At 41.0% G+C, this 18,439-nt stretch overlaps 1 protein-coding gene across 16 annotated transcripts in view; it reads left to right on the plus strand.

The window, feature by feature from the left end:
* Positions 1-12,686: 12,686 nt before the first annotated feature.
* MAK (male germ cell associated kinase) overlaps positions 12,687-18,439 on the plus strand; it is a 66,949-nt gene continuing 61,196 nt past the window's right edge. For 12 of the 16 annotated variants that reach the window (XM_045057134.1, XM_019830252.2, XM_045057129.1 and 9 more), the window contains exons 1-2: positions 12,687-12,817; positions 17,493-17,817. In XM_045057134.1, the coding sequence (XP_044913069.1) occupies positions 17,717-17,817 (101 nt within the window). In that variant the 5' untranslated portion in view covers positions 12,687-12,817; positions 17,493-17,716. The other 4 variants (XM_045057127.1, XM_045057128.1, XM_045057125.1 and 1 more) reach the window with 4 other exon arrangements.

Here is an 18,439-nt window from a genome sequence, read left to right on the forward strand (position 1 = left end):
AAAAGTTTGGTGAATCTCAGAAAGGACAAATATGAAGAAAACCATATCTGGGCTCATGACTGACAAATAGCTGAAAAATTTTTAAAAAGGTCTTAAAATCCTCAGATAAAAATTGAAGGAAAATTGTCAATGTAGTTTCTAACATCTCATCAGAAATAATAAAGGACAGAATAATGTCTGCAAAATTATAAGAGGCCAAAAAAAATGTGCCATCCCAGAATTCTATATCCAGCACAAATGTTTTTCAAAAATGAAAGCACACATCCTACAGGCACCAAAAGGATAATAAGGAAATATGAACAACCAAGAGCCAGGAAATTATACAACTAGGATGAAATGAGAAAATTTCTTGGGAAACAAACTTACCAAAACTAACGCAAAGGGAAAAAAATTTATGAATTCCTCTATGTTTATTAAAGAAGATGAACTTGTAATTAGAAACCGTCTCACAAAGAAAACTCCAGGCCTTGGGGATTTCGCTGATGAAGAGTATCAAACTTCTAAAGAAGAAATAAAACCAGTCTATTCCAATGTTTTCAGGAAACAACAGAGGAAGGAACATTTCCTAGCTGTTTTCATGAGCCTAGCGTGGCCACAATATGATAATTTGACAACACACTGCAAGAAAAAAATTTCAGGCCGATATCCCTTATGACCATAATTGAAAAATCCTTCCCCAAATATTATTAAATTGAATCCAGCAATGTATAAAAAGCGTAACACATCACTTTCAAGTAAAGCATTATCCCCGTTTAAGTTTGATTTAACATTGAAAAAATTGATGTATGCTGGATATCCACCTGGGGGAAAAAATGAATCGCAACCCCCACAACACACTGTGCATGAAAACTAATTAGTGATGTAGTAGAGACCTAAATGTAAGAGCTAAAACAATAAAGCTTCAAGAAGAAAACACAAGAGAATATCTTTGTGACTTTGCAGTGGGTAAATATTTCTGAAAACACAAAGAGCACTAGCTGCTAAAGCAAAAAATGATAAATAGGGCATCATCAAAATCTGAAACCTCTGCTCATCAAAGGACACTGTTAAGGAAATGAAAAAGCAAGCCACAAAGAGAAAATATCTGCAAAATGTGTATATGACAAAGAACCTATATGTAGAATATGTAAAGAACTCAAGCTGATCAGTAACAAGACAGCGCAATAAAAAAATTGCCAAGAAACTGGAATCCGTGCTTCACAAAAGAAAACCTGTGAATGGCCAGTATATACATGAAAAGATGTATTCGTTGTCACATCAGCCCCCACATCAGGCTCCACTCTAAGCATGAAGCCTGCTTAAGATTCTCTCTCTCCCTCTGTCCCTTTTCCCCCTTTTGCTTCCTCTCTCTCTAAAAACTAAAAAAAAAAAATAAAAATTTTTTTAATGATCTTTCTAAAGCAAGTGAAACCCACTGATCATACTCAATGATATTCCTCCTCCAACATTTCCCATTTGACTTCAAGCATAAATTAAATCCGTATTTACAAAGTGAAGGTGGAAATGAAGCCATTGTTGATATAATTCAGGTGGCCCCAAAGTTAAAAATCTGGAACTGCGTTTGTCAGGGTGGGGAAGTGGGGAGCTGTTGAATTGTTTACCGTCTCCGATTCTAATAAAAACAAAAGCAACACATTTTCCAAACTCTCATTTCTCGTAAGTAAATGTTTGTGGGCCACCTTTGCTTTATGTTGTAATTATCTTTAGCTAGCAGAAGCAGGGTAGGCTTAGCTCAGCCGCAAATATTTCCAGGATTCAAATTCTAAACATACTTCAGCTTACTCTAAGATGGTTCACTAAGAAGCCAGACAACATAAAGAATCCCTTAGAATCGGTATTTTGACATCCTCACTGCATTTGGCAATGTGACAGAAGCCATTACATTTTTTTTTCGACATTTTATTACAAAATGGGGGGTTTGTGTTAGATGATTGTTTCCAGCTATAAGCTAACGTAAGTGTTCACGTTTAAGGTAGGCTAGGCTAAGCTATGATGTTCGGTAGGCTAGGTGTACTAAATGCATTTTGGACATAAGATATTTTCAGCTTATGATGGGTTGATCAGGATGTAACCCCATGTTGAGGAATAGCTATAGAATATTAGAAAATGAAAGTTCATGGCATATTTTAAAGTCACATTGGTGGCAATTGTTTAAATGTACTATATTTGCCTTTATAGAAACTTTAGATTTACATTAATACTTGAAGCTATGCAATTATAATATTAACATGAATTTACAACTAAAGCGTGTTATAATTTAAATAATTGATTTTTACAAATTGCTTCATATAAGAACCTAGGCAAAATTACATATCTTTTTCCATTTTAAGTCTTCCGAGCAAAGTGTAAGAGTGTAATATTTTCCTAGTAATTTAAAATTTTTTCATTATTATTTTTTCCCGATCTTATTCATTTTTTTAAATATAAGTCATTGTCAAATTGGTTTCCATACTACACCCAGTGTTCATCCCAACAAGTGCTCTTCTCAATGCCCATCGCCCACTTTCCCCTCTCCCCAGCCCCCCCTCAACTCTCAGTAAGTTCTCAGTATCCAAGAGTCTTATGGTTTGCCTCCCTCTCTCTCTGTAACTTTTTTTCCCCTTTCCCCTCTCCCATGGTCTTCTGTTAAGTTTCTCAAGATCCACATATGAGTGAAAACATATGATATCTGTCTTTCTCTGACTGACTTATTTCACTTAGCACAATACCCTCCAGTTCCATCCACATTGCTGCAAATGGCCAGATTTCACTCTTTCTCATTGCCAAGTAGTATTCCATTGTATATATAAGCCACATCTTCTTTATCCATCCATCAGCTGATGGACATTTAGGCTCTTTCCATAATTTGGCGATTGTTGAAAGTGCTGCTATAAACATTGGGGTACAAGTGCTCCTATGCATCAAGCACTCCTGTATCCCTTGGGTAAAATCTTAGCAGTGCTATTGCTGGGTCATAGGGTAGATCTATTTTTAATTTTTTGAGGAACCTCCACACTGTTTTCCAGAGCAGCTGCACCAGTTTGTATTTCCACCAACAGTGCAAGAGGGTTCCCGTTTCTCCACATCCTCGCCAGCATGTATAGTCTCCTGATTTGTTCATTTTGGCCACTCTGACTGGAGTGAGGTGGTATCTGAGTGTGGTTTTGGTTTGTATTTCCCTGATGAGGAGCGACGTTGAGCATCTTTTCATGTGCCTGTTGGCCATCTGGATGTCTTCTTTAGAGCAGTGTCTATTCGTGTTTTCTGCCCATTTCTTCACTGGATTATTTGTTTTTCGGGTGTGGACTTTGGTGAGTTCTTTATAGATTTTAGATACTAACGCTTTATCTGATATGTCATTTGCAAATATCTTTTCCCATTCCGTTGGTTGCCTTGGAGTTTTGTTGATTGTTTCCTTTGCAGTGCAGAAGCTTTTTATGTCGATGAGGTCCCAATAGTTCATTTTTGCTTTTAGTTCCCTTGCCTTTAGAGATGGGTTGAGTAAGAAATTGCTGCGGCTGAGGTCAGAGAGGTTTTTTTTCCTGCTTTCTCCTCTAGGGTTTTGATGGTTTCCTGTCTCACATTCAGGTCCTTTATCCATTTTGAGTTTATTTTTGTGAATGGTGTAAGCAAGTGGTCTAGTTTCATTCTTCTACACGTAAGCCATTACATTTTGAAAGCTAATTTTATTTTTTTCTAAAAGTATTTTTTCCTTTATATAATATATACACAAAATACATATATTTTATATATATGTAGTGAGAGAATATATCATATATGCTATGTACATTGTGTACATTGTATTATATATTATATTTTATTATAGATAATAGTATAAAATATTAATGTATTAATATTTTATATATATAATAAGCTTACCAGTCCCTGAGCTACCCTGTCCTATGTCTGATTCCCACTACCCTGAAGCAACCATTGTCAAATCTTCCAAGTATTTCTTCTGGCATTACCATATTTCTAAACCACAGGTTTATACTGCTATTTCTTCCTTCTACCATTTTCCTGGGAGTTTTTTCCTCTTTCCTGTGTTAGATCCTCTTATTCCAGGATCCTATACCTCCTTTTCTGATTTATCTCTCTTTTCAGTGGCTCACATTTTTGAGCAGCCTGAAAAAGGATGCATAGGAGGGTTCTTTAGGAGAAAGAAGACATATCTCAAACTAGAGTGTCAACTTCAAGGTGGAAATCAATTTTTCCTGACATTTTGAAGACATTGATGTCTTTTGTTTGCTTGGATATTTTCCCAGTTTCCAGCATCAGCTGTCACTGTGATTTCTGATCATATGTGTGTGACCTGTTTGTTTGTTTTTTTTTAATGTTTATTTTGAGAGACAGAGACAGAGACAGAGAGACAGAGAATCCCAAGCAGGCTCTGCCCTGGGCACAAAGCCCCATGTGGGGCATGCATGCAAGTGGGGGAGGGGCAGAGAGAGAGATTGAGAGAGAGAGAGAGAGATTGAGAGAGAGAGAGAGAATCCCAAGCAGAGAGCCTGATGTGGGACTCAAACCCACAAACCATGAGATCATGACCTGAGCTGAAGTTGGACGCTTAACCCACTGAGCCACCCAGGTGCCCTGTGACCTGTTTTTGTGTTTGTTTGGTTTTGGTTTTTTATCTCACAGAAACTTTTAGAACCTTCCATTTGTCACTAGTTTTTTGTTTTGTTTTGTTTTTTGAAATTTCACAGTGATGTATCTTCATGTCCCTACTCCCAAATCTTTTACTGGGCATTTGCTGGGCTCTTCCAATGTGAAAACAAGTGTCCTTCAATTCCGTATAATTTTGCATTATTTCTTCGATCTTTGATCCTGTTTCCTCTTTTCTTTCTTCTCCACATTCATTGATCAAATGAGAGACTTGATCCTTTTATTTTCTAATCCTTTCTCTCCTGTGTATTTTATGTTTGAACTATATGTTGTTTTGTTCTGATTCCCAGGAGTTTTTCTTAATGTATCTTCCACCATTTTATTAATTTCTGCTTATCTTAGTTTCATTTTCTAAGAGTTCTTTGTTTTCTGATTATTACTTTTTATAGAATCATCTTTGTTTCATAGACGCATCACTTTCCATTTGCGTCTTGGAGAATATTAGTCATTTGGTTTGTTTTGCTTATGTTTGTTTTTTTTGTTTGTTTTTTTAACGTTCTTTGTGTTCTTTTTCTTTCTTCTGAATCAGATAATTCCGTCAAGTTTCTCACATTCCTTGGTTGGGTGGCACTTGTGAACTAGGTGATTTAACTATCAGGATCTGCAGGATTTCTTCTTGTTCCAATCCACTTTCCCAGAGAGTAATGTTCTCATCTATTACCTATGGCATAAGGCAGAGGCCATTTTTCTGGAAACCCAGCAAAGAAAGTGGCCTAAGGTCTCCTTCCTGAGAATCCAAGTAACTCTCTTAATCTGCCTAGGTCAACAGGTGCAGTGTCCCGCCTTCGACTGTCCGAGGGAGGGGCGGTCTCTAGTTGGGAGCTAGAGAATAAGATCTAAGGGTCTTTTACAGATTTTCTTTTCTTTTTTTATTTTAATTTTTTAAAATTTTATTTACTTATTTGGAGAGAGAGAGAAAGAGAGAGGGAGAGAAGGAGAGAGACAGAGAATCCCAAGGAGGCTCTTCCCTGTCAGCACACAGCCCAGTGTGGAGCTCTAACTTTTGAGCTAGTAGATCATGACCAGAGCCAAAACCAAGATCCAGATGCTTAACCTACTAAGCCACCCAGGTGCCCCTCTTTTACGGATCTTCAGCCAATCCTCCTTTCTTCAGCCCCACTCCAACCACTTTCTGGGGTCCCTCGAAACATCTGATGGCTGAACTTCATCTGAATTTGGCAGTGTAAATCAGCTTTCTGCTGCTTTGACAGTCTTTGAAGTTACAGCTTTCCCTGGAACGGGTGAACGTTTATCCTCAGGAAAAAGTACTTTACTTTTCTTGATTCATCCAAGATTTAGGCTTTGTGAGATTGTTCACAAGTAAACAAAAAATAAGCATGAGTTGTTAAAATCCCAAGTGGGTTGGGTTAAGTCTAACTTTTCATTCATAACTGAACAAACTCTTTTCTGTTAAAAAACAAAACAAAACTGTAAGTCTTGACAAATAAACACATATAAAAATAAATACCTCTAAAATCTCCTTATGAAGTTGATTGAAAACTATACTTACCAATCAAAGACTTGTGCGGTGTTTTTATTTTTTTTTATTTTTTATTTTTTAAATTTTTTTAACATTTATTTATTTTTGAGACAGAGAGAGACAGAGCATGAATGGGGGGAGGGCCAGAGAGAGAGGGAGACACAGAATCTGAAGCAGGCTCCAGGCTCTGAGCTGTCGGCACAGAGCCTGATGCGGGGCTCGAACTCATGGATCACGAGATCGTGACCTGAGCGAAGTCGGACGCTCAACCGACTGAGCCACCCAGGCGCCCCGCGGTGTTTTTAAAACATGAAGCTTAAATTTACTTCCTGTGCCTAAAAAAAAAACCTGCATTGGTTTCTTGACTTCTTTTTTTTTTTTAACATAATCTACCCCCCTAAATGTGACCCAAATCAAGAAGTATGCATTTTTAAAAAAACCAAAGACGCTGGGAATGAAATTTGGAATGTCAGTAGTCACTTGTCTTGATGATGTCCTGCTAGTATTTTTAAATTTTTATTTCAGAGGTTTTTTTCAACCTCATTTGGGGGCAGGAAGTTGATGATATATCATCTTACGATAAAATCTTCTAAGTCAGTGAATAAAACATATAAACAAAGTTGCTGGACCTAAAAACATATTGATAAAGATCTGTTCCACAAATCCATTTGACAGAAAGCAAACATACTTGAAGTGATATAATTTATTACTTCCTCCACAGCCTCTAGACTTATTCGTGAAAGAAACAAAGTGAACTGAATAGTCTGGCTAAACATCGTGCAGTCAAGCGGCTGCTTCTTGACAGGCCGGATCTCAGGTTCCCATTCCTGCCCTGTGGCCCTGAGAGACAGCTAGGGTCATCCACAGGTTGTTTTGTGACTAAAGTTCCAATCAAGTGTTTGGGGCTTAATGTCTTTTGATATCCTAGATGTGGGCCCTCCCTGGCCACTCCTGGGACCTCCCAGAGGTAGGTGCACTTAGCCAAGTGCACCTGATGGCACTTAGCCAAGATGCTGTTGTATATCGTTGAATGACACCGATGCCCTTGCTCTGGTAAAAAGCTACAGGCTGTGAACACAGGGAAAAATCAACACATCCACACATATTCTTGCTATAGTGGAAAATCTGCTTACATGGTGATATAGAGCGGTCTTCTTTGTTTAGAGTGGAAACTCTTTGCTTGACGAACTGGTTTCTTCAGTGATACCAGCTTTTTTGTGTAATAAAATTTTTGCTTTAAAAACGAAGTGGAAAGAAATCCAGCAAAATATTAAACAGCAATACTTATTTTCTCCTTTTAAGCTGGCCCCGAGTTTTCCAATTGGTTTATATTTGAGAAAGCGAACATAAATGTTATCTTTTTTTAAGATAAAATTTTAAGTGCTTCTAATGCAAAGCAGTTGCTCAGGAAAACAAATCCAAGAAACAATTTGTTAGGAATATCTCTACAAAAACGTAACTGAATCAAACCTAAAAGATGTAGCACTTACCAAACAGTACGCTCTTCTGGAAAACTGCAAATTCCTTTTTAAGAACATGAACTGCTCCAGGACAGAATCTGTATCTTTCATTCATTCATTCATTCATTCATTCATTCAACAAATGTTTACTGAGCAGGTACTACGTGCCAGGCACCCTTCCAGATGTTAGAGAAACAACAATGAACACATCACATGAAATCCCTGCCCTGTGAAGATTATAATCTGGCAGGGATGGAGGGCAAAACAAGCAATAGGCACAGTGAATAATTAATTATATCATATATTGCAAGGTGGTAATGTGCTATGAAGAAAAATAAAGCGAGTGGGGTCATTCTTAAAATTATGACCATGTAGAATTTGCTTTGACTTTCGTTAAAATTTGACCATGATCTTATACAGTTGATAAGTTTCTTTAGAAAATAATTTCATTCAAACCTAAATCATTTGAGGTTAGCTGGATCGGAGTTGGGAGCTGAGAAAAAAGCTAAACAGGACAGCGTGGTAAGAAGCGTATTGAATCAGGAATGTTCTGATCCCTTTGTCATTCGTTGAACTTCAGGGCTACACACGTGGCATTGAGATTGAGGGAGGGCTCGAATAGGGGGGCTGGATGTCCCCGCACTCTGAATTCCAGGGTGACAGGGGGAAAGCAAGGAAAGATGGAGCAGCTAACTTCAAATACTGGCAGGGTCAACATGTGAGAGACAAAGTAAGTCTTCTCTATGGTCCTGTATAATTAAGGAATGCTTTCAACTGAAAATGGAAGTGAAAAATCAAGTGAGCAAGCAATATGAGGAATTTTCTGGCTCTTACAGTTGAAAAGACCAAGAATAGATTCAGGGATAGCTTTCTGCAGGTGCTCAAATGTTGTTGTCTGGAAATGGTCTCATTCCCTCTCATCTCTGCATTCGACTGTGTTCATTTTCAGCAAGGACACGCAGCAAAGATGGCCCCCAGCCAGTCTGGGCCCTCGTTTTATGCTCAGGATGCATCGTAGAAAGGGTACCTTTTCCCCCAGTATCTCAGAATCATGTGCCCATCTACGTAAGCCAATCTCTAAGACTGAGTGGCTTCACATGACATCCCGGAAGTTGAACCACAGTGACAAAAGGATCAAGGTGTCTCCCCAGGGGGATATCGAGGGATACCTGACAGGAAGGAGTAAATGCTAGATAGGCAAAAACAAGGGATCCACTGCAGATCATTCCGGGTAAAATTCAGAGTATGGTCAGGAACTACAAAGTAACATGTTGCCATTCAATAAAAGGACAATGTAAAGCATTGGAACCATCCCAAATTGAGATTGCAGGAGATAGTGAGTTCTGTCATAGGAAGTTCAAAGACTTGCATTTCTAAGGTTGCTAAGGTTTCAATCAATCTACTGAATCAATCAATCAATGGATCACTTTGTTATTGGACACTGCAAAGTCTCCCTGTCTCTACTGCTGTTGCCCTTGTCCATTCTACCATCGTATCTTAGCCATTCAAGGGCAAATGCCTCCTGACGAGCTAGCATCCCTACTCCCCGCTTGCCCCCCTACGATTCATTCCCCAGAGAGCAGCCAGAGGAAATACCCATTTACTCACTCAACAAATATTTATTGAACACCTGGTGTGTGACAGGGACTGCTTAAGGGACAAATCCATCGTTGGCCAAATACATAAATCTCTGTCTTCAGGGAGCTTCTGTTCCAGTGGGAGAGGGAGAAAGAAAACAACATAAGCCAGTAAAATGTATATTAAATGGTAAGAGATGCTAAAAAGAAAAAATAAAGCAAAGTGCATGGAGTATTAGCAGTGACGTAGTTGGGATGGTCCGGGAGCACTTCATGGAGAAAGTGATTTTGTTTTTAAGTTTTTAAATATTTATTCATTTATTTTGAAAGAGAGAGAGATGATGATGATGATATGATGATGATGATGATGATGTTAATTGTAAGGGCCATGATAGATATTAAGGACTGACTAGTATGAGCTGGGCAGTATTTGAGTTCCTCTAACAACTTTCAAAGTGATGCATCATTAGCCCATTTCACAGAAAAACAAAACAAAACAAAACATGGAGTATCAGAGATCCTACATACTTTGCCCAGAGAAAAATAATAACCATTGTCAGTTAGAGGTGGTAGACAGATTAAAACAAGAGTCTGCATACCTTCAACCAAACCAGGCGTCTCCACTGAAATATTCATCCCTGACGCCACCAGCAAATTCTAAATAACAATTCTAATGAACACATTTTATTCCGTCAGCAAGATGTATCCTAAAGTATCAGAAAAGCCTAACTAAGAAAGGTTACTTTTTTTGGTCTGGGAATTCTTAAAATTTTTTTCCGTATAAATTAATGGTAATTGTGTCTTTGTTTTATGCCGTTTCGGCTTAACTTTTCAGGGGAACACTCTCCTTTTGTATAGCAGGGGAAACCTGTATTGTGGGTCATATTTTCAACTCCAAAAATTATTATTACTTATTATGAATAACTGTTATTTTACACGGAGAATGCTTTTACATTTATACATGCGTCAGTTTCTTCGCTCATATCTTCTTTTTGCAGCTGAGACACAGAATCGGAAGCAGACTCCAGGCTCCCAGCGGTCAGCACAGAACCCCACGCGGGGCATGAACCCAGGAACTGTGAGATCACGACCTGAGCCGAAGTCTGACGCCCAACCACCTGAGCCACCCCGGTGCCCCTGTGGATTCATGTCTTTAATCAGTTGTAGAAAATACTCAGCCATGATTTTGCAAAAGTTGCCTCTCTTCTAATCTCTTTATTCTCTTACTTCTTAGACTCTAGTTAGATATATATTAGGCTATCTTGGCCTTTCCATCCTATCTCAGTCTGTCATTAAAATCTCCTTTCTCATCTCTTTGTGCTTCATTCTGAGTGGTTTCTGCAGAGTTCCATAATTCTTTCTTTGGTTCTAACATGCTGTTAGAACCAACTTGTTTGTTTGTTTTTTTTTAAGTATGTTATTAATAGTTATGTTTATTTTTAACTATTTTTTTCTAATATTCCGGCTCAATTTTTTGTTCATTTTTGTGATTCTGTATGCTTTCTTGTATGCTTTGCCTGCATAGCTATTCTATACTCAAGCTGATATCTCCAATGTCCGAAATCCTCGAAAGCCTAAATATATTATTGCTTTTTTTTTTTGCTAATGTGCATTTAAGGAGCTCCGTTTTTCATGTGGCTATTGGCTGGTATTTTTGTGAAAAACCTGGACGCCTAAACTGAAGATGCTTTCTCCAGAGAAGGTTCATGTCTATTTCTTCTGGGATTTAGATGACGCTACTGCCCTGGGACCACTTTGGCCCCTTCCCAGTTTCTCAGGTTGATTTTCTAGTGTCTGGTTCAGCTCAGCCCCATGGCCACTGGTCCACGGCTTCGTCTTCTTGTCGCTGTGCTGAAAGCGAATCTGCCTTCGGGCCAGTTTTGCCTTCACGTGTATTTACTGCTCCTAGTCGAGGATCAGGTACCTCTTAGAAGGAGTTGGGAGTGCTTGGTGATCTTCCATTCTTCCTACTGCAACGATGAGATAAAAGTTGTGTCTTAAGCATGATGGACTTGTTTCAAATCAAGAGGGCTCTTCAGAGGATCTAGTCTACCATCCCGCCCTCTTCTTGTTTTCCTCCTTACTTCTTCCTTTTTTTTTTTAACCTACCTTTTTTCATTCTGAAATATCTTTTTTTTTTTTTTTCCGGGGATCTGCTACTTCTCTGAGTTTTCTTTTTCAGTCCTTCTCACTCCCTCACCTCCATTTCTCTCCCCCACTCTTTCAAGTATGGGGTTTTCCAGAATGCCAATTCTCCTTCCTTCTCAGTTGATCTCATCTACACGCTTGGACTTCAGCTGTACTTCTAGCTCTGACATAACCCTAAATGATACATCTATATTTCAAATTACCCTCTCATAACCCCCATTTGGCTTTTCCTCAAACTCAAAATTTTCAAAACTGCCTTTATGATCTCCCCCATATTCCACCTACAAATCTGCTTCTCTTCCAACGTTTCTCAACTTTTGGACACCACTATCCACCACTCACCGAAGCCAGATGGTCCTGTTAATTTTAACTCCTAAATAGCCCTTGAATTCTCTTTCTCCTCTGTGCTTATCATCACTGCTGTAGTTAGATCTTCATTGTTACTTCCTGATGAGTTGCAATTGCCCCCTTTTCTTTCTCTTGCCTCCAGATTCACTGCTGAAATTTGCCTGACCCAATGCTGCTTTTGTGATCTTTCTGAAATGCAGATATGAATGTGTCACTCATCTGTGGAAGATTCCTCATCGGTTCTCCCAATAATGCATGGTAAATCTTAGGTTTCATAACTGGGCTTGTGAGACCTCCATGATCTAACTTAAAAAGCTTTTTACTTTCCTGCCTATTTTTCTTTAAGCTGCAAGAAGACCATGAGCATATCCATCTTGTTTACTTTGGCTAGTGCCAAGCCCAGGGCTGATAACCTCACAGATAATTACTAAATGGGTACATCACTGCCTCATCTCAATCCATCTGATTCATGGACCCTTTTTCCTAGCCAATCTGGACATTTTTTGCTATAACAACAGTCTGCCTTCCTCGCACAACTGTAGGCTAATTACTATTTACTCATTTATTCACACGTTCATTAGTCCATCTTGGAATTACCACTAACACTGTAACTGATACATAGAAGTTTCTCTGGATGAATAAATGAAAACAAACTTAGAAGTGTGGCCTAGGAGGTAACACATACATGAAGCATTGACTAATATAAAGGACTGTACTCCAAGAGCAACTTTTCCCCCAGGTGGTATATGCATAAACCAATATAAGTACAGGCAACCTGTATCTTTCTCCTGCCCTCTCCAAGTCCGAGAACCAGATTTAATGAATCAAATTCTTTTCTGGAATGAATCCACACAAAACCAAGACAAAATAAAGGGCAAACCAACCTCCTACACAGCACTGAAAAGGTAATCAAGACTTTCCCAAGCCCCAAATACAAATGGCAGAGAGCACTAGCTCACTCAATAGGCGCCCAGGTGCTGACGGAAGCCCCGCCCCAAGGGAGGCGGGGCCTGAAGTGCGGGGCGGGATTTGTTCGGACCGACCACGCCCTCTCTGGGCGGGGCGTAAGCAGGCGGGCCGCGCAGAAGCCCGCGCACCCCCGCGGTTTCCTAGGAGACGAAACACACAAGGCGCCAGAGCTTCACAAGGGAGCCTACGAGGTGAGCGGCCGGTGCGGGCAGGTAATCCCTAGCGGGCGGCGGGGCTGCCACCCTCCGTCCGAGCCCAGCCCCAGCCTGTCCGGCGAGGCCTGCCCGGCATGTCCCCTCCGCGCCCTGTCCTACGAGGGCCAACCTCCGCCGAGAGAAGGGGCCTGGACACTGGTAGGGGGAGGGACGGCGGGGAGGAGGATCCGCGAGCGGGGGTGGAGCGGGAGGGGTCCTTCTGCGTCTGCTGCGATCCGTGCTCCCCAGGCCCCCCGGACCACTTTTCCGCGCTCCTCGACGGCGGGGAAGGTTCGGGGTGGGAGGATGACGGCGGGCATCCGTCGGTCTGAGGGACCCGGCCCCCAAACCTCTCCCTTACTCCCCCCCTCCCCACAACTCCCCCAGTCTCCACCCCCAGTCTGGAGGGGAAACTGCTTTCACGAGTGAGAAGCGGGATCGGGTCTCGGGAAGGCAGCCGAATTGAGTTCCGAACGACTAAAATTAAAAAGGAAGTAGAAAGAAACTGGGTCCAAATTCCGCCCTCATTCGTGCACCCCAAGGGACTCCCAGGTAAAAGCGGGATCCCGGCGCAGGGCCCCAGGACGGACCCCTTTCCCCGCACACCCGCAGGACCCCCGCCCCAGGAGGCTTTAAATCCCTGTTAGCGAAAAAGGACGAGACTCGGCTTAATGAAAACTTTCTTCCTGCAGATTCGATTTTCAAATTTAGGGACAGAGTCGGGGGCGGGGAAGGGGGGAGCAACAAAACTGATTTTAGGGGCTTGTAGTTTCCGTTCTCAAAGGGATTCATTATATTTAAGTGATCATTTTTAATGAGCAGACATCTGTCCCGAGGACAACGAAATTCTCCTAGAGTCAGAGTTATGGGACTTGCTTCATTCAGAAAACTGCTCATTCGGTCAAAGCAGCGGAGGAGGAGCGAGTTACTCTCCAGCCTTTTGGTTTTCCTCTGTGACCCCACCCCCCAGTTCACCGCGGCGACTGGGGAAGGGAGAAACTCCCCCTTCCTCCTCCACCCCCAGGCGGCCACTTAACTGCCCCAGCAAAGCTGGCCTTGGGCAAGGATGCTCGATCTCCGCGTTGGGGTGGTTCTTTGTTTTGTTTAGTTTAATTTGGGAATACCTTGTGAATATTAGCACACGGCACGATTTTTTTTTTTTTAACCCTGGCAGCTTTGTTTTCCCATTGTAAAACTCTCCTTTTAATTTCTGTAAATACGTGTCTTACTTTGAGATCTTTTCTTTTCCTTCCTGTTTTGCTCTTCAAACAAGTTAGCGGTTTTTAAGACGTTATTATTATTTTTTTTAATTTTTTTTTAAATATAAGTAATGCCAGCCTTGGAGTGATAGAATTACAGTAGGTTCTACAAAGACAAGTTGCAGACTTCCAAAGGTTATCTGTTCAGTGATTGGCAGACAAGTTTTACCCTCCATTTGCCCTCTATGTTAATCTTCTTTAATCCTATCTAAATCCCTGTTAGCTGGCAGAAGCTCCTGAGAATACGGCTTAAGTTTACAGTAATTGTACACTTAAATAACAGTACGAAAACTATAATGGGAGAGAAATTATAAGGGTATTTACTTAATGTAGGTCTGTAATTGAGCCTCTAAGTCTTTTTCTTTAAATCAAAATACAAGGTTTGCTTAGCCATAGAAAGTCACTGAATATCATAGCCTTATTGTAAAAAATTCCAAGTTCCTAACAGTTCTGTTAAATAAGGATCGTAGTTGTATTACATTTACTTGTATTCTGCCTCGCTGTGTATATATACATACATATGGAAATATATACACAGTTTAACCCTTGAACAACACAGGGATTAGGGGTGTGAGCCCCCAACAGTCGAAAATTCTAGTATAACTGTTGAATCCCCCAAAACCTAACAGTCCGCTGTTGACAGAAACCTTACTGGTAACATAAAGAGTTAATCAACACATAGGTTGTACGTTATATGTATTGTGTGCTGTATTCTTCCAATAAAGTAAACGAGAGAAAGGAAACCATCATCAAGAAAATCATAAAGAAAATACATTTACAGCACTGTATGGTATTGATCAGAAACGAATCTGCATGTAAGTAGACCTGTGCAGTTGAAACGTGTTCAAGAGTCAACGCTACAGATGGAAATATTCACATACATAAGATGTCGTGTTGATACATCTCTGTCTTGCAGGATTAGTCTTCTATAGATGAACAGAGAAGAATAAATGTAACCTACGGAGAAATATTATTGTGTGTGAACTGGGGACCATAGGCAATGTATGTTTCTTAAGTTATATCTATTGCTTTTGACTAGTAATTCGTTTAGGACCTTACTACGCTACGCCGATGAAAGCAGTTGTTTACGTGCTATCAGTCAGTAGATACATGGGGGAAATTATTTTAAAAAAACAAGAAAAACCTTTCGCCTTGATATCTGTGCCTCTTTCTATCAGGCCATTGTCTTTGTATTTTCAGGGAAGATAAGGGGACAGTTGAAATGGTCAGCCTCTGACTCTGGAGAACTATTTATTTTCCAATTCAAATGACCCAAAGAGGCCTTTCTAAAATTTTATGTAAAGGTTAAGCAGGGCTCAAACTGGACAGAGGCTCTGAGAGCCACCAATCAGACCTTTTGAAAATCGATGTGATAGCCATAATCTTCGTCACTCACCCCATGGCTGGGAAACGGCCAAGTCCCTTGTTCATTCTTCCCTGAATGTAAGCAGACCCTATGGGATAGCCACCTTCACTTGAAATAAACTGTTCCCAGGGCCACCAGGGTGGCTCAGTTGGTTAAGTGTCTGACTCTTGGTTTGTGCTCAGGTCATGATGTCACCATCGGTGAGATCGAGCCCCATGTCGGGCTCCATGCTATCTGCTTGGGATTCTCTCTCTCTCCCTCTCTGTCCCTTGTCCCACGTGCATGTGCTCTGTCTCTCAAAAAAAGAAAAACAACACCCCCCCCCCCCCACAGAACCAAAACAAACAAACAAACAGTGTTTCTAGTGTTTATTTGGAACGTGGTTGGTTAGGCTTGGAATGCAGTTTCTATAGCTTCCATTCCAAAAAACGGTTGGGGTTTCCAGGCCAGTGCAGAAAGTCATCAATGAGTGAATGATCTGTAATGCTAATAACACCGGTGATGGTGGTGGTGGTTGGTCTTAACAGTGGAAGACAAAGGAAAGGAAAGATTAATTCCACTTTTGGGGGTTAAGTCACCGCGAGGGAGAATTTTAACTATTGTTTCTTGCACACTCTCACCTCTGCCCTTCTGTTCCTACCCGGGCAGCTCCCTCTTTCATTCCCTTCTCACGCAATATGTCCTTTTCCAGAATTGCCTACGTTACTTCCTGCCCATCAGACCTTCGGTGCTTGTCCTCAGTGAGGTATTAACATGAAAGAAAAGATGATGCTATCATCCCATTGAATTTCTGAAGTAAGGAATTCATTCTCGTAAGGGAGCTCCACTTAGACGGTCTTCCTCCTGAACTCCTACTTTCTTTTCCTTCACTGTTTCTGGCCTGTTATTTTCCAGTGTCCTTCCGACCATGGGGCCAGATGCAGGCTCGGGGTCTAGTAGGGTAGAGAGCACCACTAGCAATTTCCATTCAGTAGCATCTGGATGTTTTAGGGTAAGGAACTGGGTTAGGAATCTTCAGGTGGAGGTGGGGGTGGGCAGCTTTCATTGTGGGGCAGAGTCTGCGTGGTTTTGAGGCAAAGAGGGGCAGGGGTGGTTCCCTGAGCTGCAACAGTGATTGTAAAAGCCAGTAAGAACGGGTTGTTTAGAAGTTGGGGACCACCCTGCAAAGAACAAACAGCCTCAAGCCTAATGCAGTTACTAGACTGACTCCATCTTGGATTCTCTGATTATAGACACATTATTTTATAGATTACAATCCTACTGATACAATGAATATATTCTCTACGTTGTTACTCAACCAGAAGCGATCAGTCAACTTACAGAGAACACTTTTCCTTAAAATAGAGAGAAGTGTATGTCTTCTTAAATAAGGTAACTAGAAAAGGCGTCAAGCAACATAACATAATGGTATGTTGCTAATGATATGTTGCAACTGCTAATGTTCAGAGAGAGAGGTGGACACAGAATCTGAAACAGGCTCCAGGCTCCAGGCTCTGAGCTGTCAGCACAGACGCGGAGCTTGAACTCACGGACCATGAGATCATGACCTGAGCCGAAGTCAGACGCTCAACCGACTGAGCCACCCAGGCGCCCCAACCATATGGCTTTTCTAAAATGTGCAGATTCCTGGATTCCGAGTACAGCTGGCCCAGGAGTTTCACATAAGGGATCATGGGCCAAGTAAATGTGATGCAAAAACTGATTCAAAGAATGGATATAGAATAGATCGTGATTTTCCAGTGCCTGATTTGGAATAATATAGGTTATATTCAGTAGAAAAGGAATCATACAAATTCAGCCAGTATTTACTGAATATTCATGGGATAAATAACACAGTGCCATGGAAATGAAGATTTCATAAATGAGCATTACCAGTCTGCTTCCGCGAACTCCATTCCACGTAGCACAAAGGACTGACTGACAAATGGTTAGCATACTGGCATACATATTATAATTCTTCCCCATGCTTAGGTTACCAGGAGATGTTTGAAGAGATTCTTCAATGAAAATTCCTTTTATTCATCTTGTTGTTTTCTTTCTTCTATAGGGTGTTCGTAAGAATGAAAGCACCATTTCCTTGCCAGATTCCTTATTCCTGTATTTCATGAACCTACGTAATCTTGGGCAAGAGCCTGTGTTTAACGATGACACAGCTGTCACCAGTGTAGCAACAACAGTCCAAGGGAAAAAGACGAATAAGGAAGCACTTACGTTTATATTCAACAAGGGAGTCGTCTCAGTCAACAACTTCTGTTGCATTATTTTTCCGAGATGAACCGATATACAACCATGAGGCAGCTGGGGGACGGCACGTATGGAAGCGTTCTGATGGGCAAGAGTAACGAATCTGGGGAGCTGGTGGCCATCAAAAGGTACCGTGCGCGACGCGGCCGACTTTGAGCATCCGATCTTCCTTTGCCCTTTCTTTAGAGATAGGCCTAGCTCGGACCCCATGCTTGTTTGGCTAATGCGGACTGCTGTTCTGGAGAAACACTGCCAAACGGGATTCCCCACATTGTTTCAGTTTTCTGGTTTGTCCGGCTACATTAATGATCGAAAAATATAAGTGCTCTGCTTTTTATGCATGAGAAATATGAACTGAAACTGAAGGCAATGTTTGGAAAGTGTTTAGAATTTAAAGTTGAGTACAGAGTAGAGCATATGATTGCTTTAAATTAATAGGCCTTGAAAGATGGTATTCATAGGACCAGTCGAGTTCTGAATGGCGTATGGTACTTTCCTAAGCTTACCAATGAGATAGAATTAACTATTATTAACTTAATCATCTTCTTTTTTTTTTAAGTTTATTTATTGATTTGGTGGGGTGGGGGCAGGGTCAGAGAGAGAGAGAGGATCCCCAGCAGGCTCTTACGCTGTCAGCACAGAGCTGGATGTGGGGCTCGAACCCATGAACCGTGAGATCATGATCTGAACTGAAGTCAAGAGTTGGACGCTCAACCGACTGAGCCACCGAGGCACCCCAACTTACTTACC

Source organism: Felis catus, chromosome B2, assembly GCF_018350175.1.
Source record: "Felis catus isolate Fca126 chromosome B2, F.catus_Fca126_mat1.0, whole genome shotgun sequence".
Lineage (NCBI taxonomy): Eukaryota > Metazoa > Chordata > Mammalia > Carnivora > Felidae > Felis > Felis catus.